Source organism: Magnolia sinica, chromosome 2 (genome assembly GCF_029962835.1).
Source record: "Magnolia sinica isolate HGM2019 chromosome 2, MsV1, whole genome shotgun sequence".
NCBI classification, from domain to species: domain Eukaryota; kingdom Viridiplantae; phylum Streptophyta; class Magnoliopsida; order Magnoliales; family Magnoliaceae; genus Magnolia; species Magnolia sinica.
In genome coordinates, this window is record NC_080574.1 from 124,442,539 (window position 1) to 124,447,139 (window position 4,601).

A 4,601-nucleotide genomic window follows, 5' to 3' on the forward strand; every position below is an offset into this window, starting at 1 on the left:
TCCGGTCAGATTCAATCTAATTCAGACTGGAATCGAGAAGTATAAAGTCAAATTTTACTCTTTAAAAAAAAAAAAAAAAAAAAAAAACCTTTACCTTTCTTCTACCCAAACCTAACCCTACCCGAGCCGACTTCCTCTCCTTCCCTCCTTCTTTCTCTCCTCCTTTCTCTCCCTCTTTCTCTCCTGATTTCCCCCATCTCCTCCTCTATCCTCCTTTCTCTCCCGATTTCCCTCATCTCATTCTTTCTCCTCATTTCTCTCCCTCTCTCTCCCTCCCTCCCAATTTCCCTTTTGTTTCCTTCCTACCATCATAGTTTCCTGCTTGGCTTGACTCAGCCTAATCCGAATCGACTGGAAAGACTCAACTTAATCCTACTCAGTTTCCCTGACCGAGTTTGACTCGGTTCGGGTCAGGCCAGCAAGGAATCGGTTTAGATCGAGTCAGCCCTGTTGGACTCGGTCCTAAATCGAATTGAATTCGAGTCAAGTACTTGCAAAAACCGGATTGAGTCGAATTGGACCCAATCCGGTCCGACTCGACTCGATGCTCACCTCTAGTTACAATCTAACTAAAACTTACTAAAAATAGTAAAAACGAAAATAAGTTGGAATTTCGACCGTCCATATGATGGAATCTCGCAAATTCAGCGTGGGCAACCCATTATAGCGGGTTGGGTGGCTAAGGTAGATTCTCCTACCTCAAAATCATATATGGCATGTCTGATAAGTTATTTTGGTTTGCAAGATATGCCCATTTTAAGGTTCTGACAGTCCCAATCATTACTGTATCTGATTGGGCCTTTTCTGTTTCATCTTGGCCATGAAATTGTCCAGGACCCACTCTACATCAACAATGAAACATGGGACCATGCCTGTGGCATTTTGAACTTGGAAGAGGATCTATCATGACAGGCCCATTGCATAATTCTCTGATTTATATACTGATTTGATTCGACATGCATATAAAAACCTTCTCTACAAGCTCTCCATGGCAGAAAGTCTTCAATCACATATGATTAGATCTCACACATCCAAAGTCCCCGCACGGAACAGTTGGGATGAGACCACACAACACTAAAACCTTCCAGATTGTGTCGGACACCGTGTTTTTTCATATGCCATCCAATCCATTTGGAATATGCGCCCATCAAAATGAATGGGTACTTTAAAACTAAGGCCATTCCAAAACCAAACTGGGCCACTCCATGTGATTTTATATGTTTTAGACGGTTTTACATGGTGCGGTCCACTTGAGTATTGGGTCTGCCAAAATTTTGGGCGCCAAGGAGAACATGAAGAGAAGCATATGAGAGACGGATTGGATGTCATACACACATCATGTTGAAAATTAAACTTACATACAAAGCTTTGCGGAGAATCCAACCAGAGAGAAATATTTTAGCTACGTAGGATATTCTAAGCTAGTACTTGTTAGATAAACTAATGAAGGCGTCCGCACTGTATTAATATCTAATACATCTAAATCATATGTATGTGGTACAAAGCAACATCAAAACATAACTAATGTCAATCCTCATGCATTTCATCCTGCATCTACCAGCTGGAGAGTGGGTTTAGGAAGCTTATGCTTGAGACACCTCTTGGATTGGAAGGAATCTTACTCCGAATTTCTGCAAATTTATGCCAACCAAACATGACAAGTTACAGGTGGTTGAACACTCAAAATAAATAAAGAATGAATACGGAATTGTATGATCAAAAACAAATATGCCATGAAAATTCAACCCAATGTCTTTTCGCTGATTCAAATTTGATAGAGTAAACCTCCGTCCCAGATGGTATTTCAACTTGAAATTTTGAAAGTGTCATTTTTCTGTTTGAATTTACCTATTTGGGAGGGTTGCGGCAACATGCGGATGAGGCCTGACTATGTAGGTATTGGGCCTAGGTTTGCTTTAGGCATGGATTTTGAATTTATTGAGTTGGGCCTGTTCAAATTTTGATTTTGTCGAGCCCAAGCCCATTGACACACATATCATCCAATAGGATGTCATTAAAGGATACAACCATGAATGGCCAAACATAAGTAATTATTTTGAACTTGGGAAATTTTATTTAATAAGGAAAACTATTCTTCGGAAAAAAGTTTATGTTTTTTCTTAACTTTTTATCATCATAGTTTCTTATAAAATTTATAATTAATTATAATTAACTAGACCAAATCAAGATAAATAAAACACTTCTAGGTCTCTCTCTCTCTCTCTCTCTCTCTCTCTCTCTCTCTCTCTCTCTCTCTCTCTCTCTCTCTCTCTCTCTCTCTCTCTCTCTCTCCAATATTTTGGGTTATGAAACTTCCCAATTTTTGCAATTAGTGGAATATAATGGAGCTTAAAGTTCTATTATCATACTTAGGAGCTAATTAAATTTTATAGAAAATTGTTAGATTTTTAATGCATTTTATATTCTTAAAATGTTCGTGATTTCTTTTTCTCTAATGGTAGTGATAATTACAGTAGCAGCTGCTGCAACTTGTGCTGGGCTCAATCTAAACTTTGCCCAAACCTAGCTTTAGGTTAGGTTGAATTGAGGTTGGGTGGGGCGGCTCAGGTTGAAAATCCTTGAGCACTAGGTTGGATTAGGCTTAGATTGAGACCTTTGGCAACCTGAACTCAACCTTCCATGGAGTTGATGTACATATGAGTGGTCACTGATATGCAATATAAACATAAAATCAGAGCCTTTATAAACCATATGGCTTGTAATTGGCCGTCAACACATGGAGTGGTATGGTGAGTGGTGAGTGGATTGTAAACTTCATTTTATCAGATATTACTTCATTTTGATTGTTGGATATTTGAGTTTATATGTTATAGCATGTATTTAGTTGCAAGTGTCATCTCAACTCAACTCAACTCAACTCAACTCAATTTGGACATGTGGACAATCCGATCCGCCTATCAATCTCAACAGTCTGTTATGTATAGTACACACTTCTCATGCACGGATCGAATGATCCTAGCCATCCCATAAACAGCCTCTAAACAGATGATCAATATTGCTTACGAGAAAAAAAGTTTCAATCGCAATTTGTACCATCCATTTGGTGGGTCCATCACGGTTAATTACCCTGAAAGCTAGAAACCTTCCTGTCAGAAGGCCGGCTTTGGGTGTGTGAATATTTTGGGTAATGTGTAACAAAGATGACCATACGTTTGAGCTGTGTGGGCCACCCATGATGTGTATGAAGAATCCAAACCGTGCATCCGGGGGTAGACACGATGACTGGGTTGGATGATATACGCAACATGTTATACCCAACATTCCATGTTTCTATGGTGGATGTCCCGCTTCCCAAATGTCCCACATTGTTACCTTTGATGCGACCCACATGAGCTATGGCTCAGGCTGGGATGCAGCCTAACATGGGGCCACGTCGAATGGACGGTTTGGATGACATACAAACATCACGGTGGTCTCCCACACAGCTCGAAACTTACGTGATAATTTCTCATCATTTTTTGTTGGTGTCCCGTCAATTGTGGGCTGAACGTAATCAACGGTCCAGATCGAGTGATCGGATTGTCCACATATCCCTTCTCACCTAGGAGAACGTGGATCATTTCCTATTGACGATGACAATGATGATAAAATGCATAAAAAAAGGCTATCAACATATCTACTTACCTCCTTTGCCTTGCAGCTCTCCGTGATGCTTCCCAGAGCTGGCTTCCATTGCCGCTGCTGCATGGCCAAGTTCCCATCACCATTAGAGAAATCTTCGGCGCTGCCGCTCGTGCCCCCAATACATAGTTTCATGATCTTCTCTGCAGCCTCGGCCGCATCCTTGCTTTCCTCCACCAATTTAGCTACTTGGGCCTTAGGCAACCTCATCTTAACCCTCACCGCCCGTTCCCCACCTTCATCCTGGCCGTCGATCGTGGTCCCTACCACCGACGTCACATGTGATAGGTCTGAGATGGACCGCTTCGACAACATGAGGTTCTCCAACCGGTCCTTGGCATTCATGTTGATGATGCCTGACCGGACCTTTCTCATTCCTTTCGGGTCTCGGACTTCAGGCAATTGGACAAGGAAGTAGAGCCGCTTGGGTTTGATTGCATGGTCCGCATCCAATGGCTTAGCTCGGACACCCAAGTGGCGGACCGCCTCTGATTCCATTAGAACGTGGCCGGGGTGGTCTTTGAGGACATCGGCGACTCGCGCAGGAGTAGTTAACTTGAATGTCTCGCCGTCTATCTTCATGACCTTGGCTGTCTTCCTTCCTCCCAAGCTGTTGCCCATCTCTCTCTCTCTCTCTCTCTCTCTCTCTCTGAGAATGGGAGCTGAGAATGGGAGGATGGGTCTGAGGTTTAAGGAAGGTGTGGGGGTGGTAGGCTGCTACAGTCGGAGTCAAAAAAGGGTGGCAAAATCTTGGAACATGACGGCTGCACGATTCCATCAATTCAGATGCGGGTTTACGTGGACACAGCTTCCTCGCACCTTACTTAGGGCTGTCAATGGGCCGGGTGGTCCCAAAGGGCCTTCGGGCTTGACCCGTATTTTACCGGGTTTGGGGTGGTGTTTCAAGCCCGACGGTCAGGCTCGGGCTTAAAACAGGAGCCTGATTGCATATCAGGCTG

The 4,601-nt window shown here is 43.0% G+C and overlaps 1 protein-coding gene across 1 annotated transcript; it reads right to left on the reverse strand.

The window, feature by feature from the left end:
- Nucleotides 1-1,412: 1,412 nt before the first annotated feature.
- Nucleotides 1,413-4,339, reverse strand: LOC131237549 (uncharacterized protein At1g66480-like). Its single transcript, XM_058235370.1, has 2 exons — nucleotides 3,646-4,339; nucleotides 1,413-1,631 (listed from the first exon to the last, which is right to left on the reverse strand). The coding sequence occupies exons 1-2, from the start codon at nucleotides 4,261-4,263 to the stop codon at nucleotides 1,584-1,586; spliced, it is 666 nt and encodes a 221-aa protein (XP_058091353.1). The 5' UTR covers nucleotides 4,264-4,339; the 3' UTR covers nucleotides 1,413-1,583.
- Nucleotides 4,340-4,601: the final 262 nt, after the last annotated feature.

What these genes read in the sequence shown, in the direction of transcription:
- LOC131237549 (XM_058235370.1), bottom strand. Translation starts at nt 4,263, where the DNA reads ATGGGCAACAGCTTGGGAGGAAGGAAGACAGCCAAGGTCATGAAGATA. An exon ending in AGAGCTGCAAGGCAAAGGAG is followed by an intron (nt 1,632 to 3,645) that starts GTAAGTAGATAT and finishes ATAAATTTGCAG; the next exon opens with AAATTCGGAGTAAGATTCCT.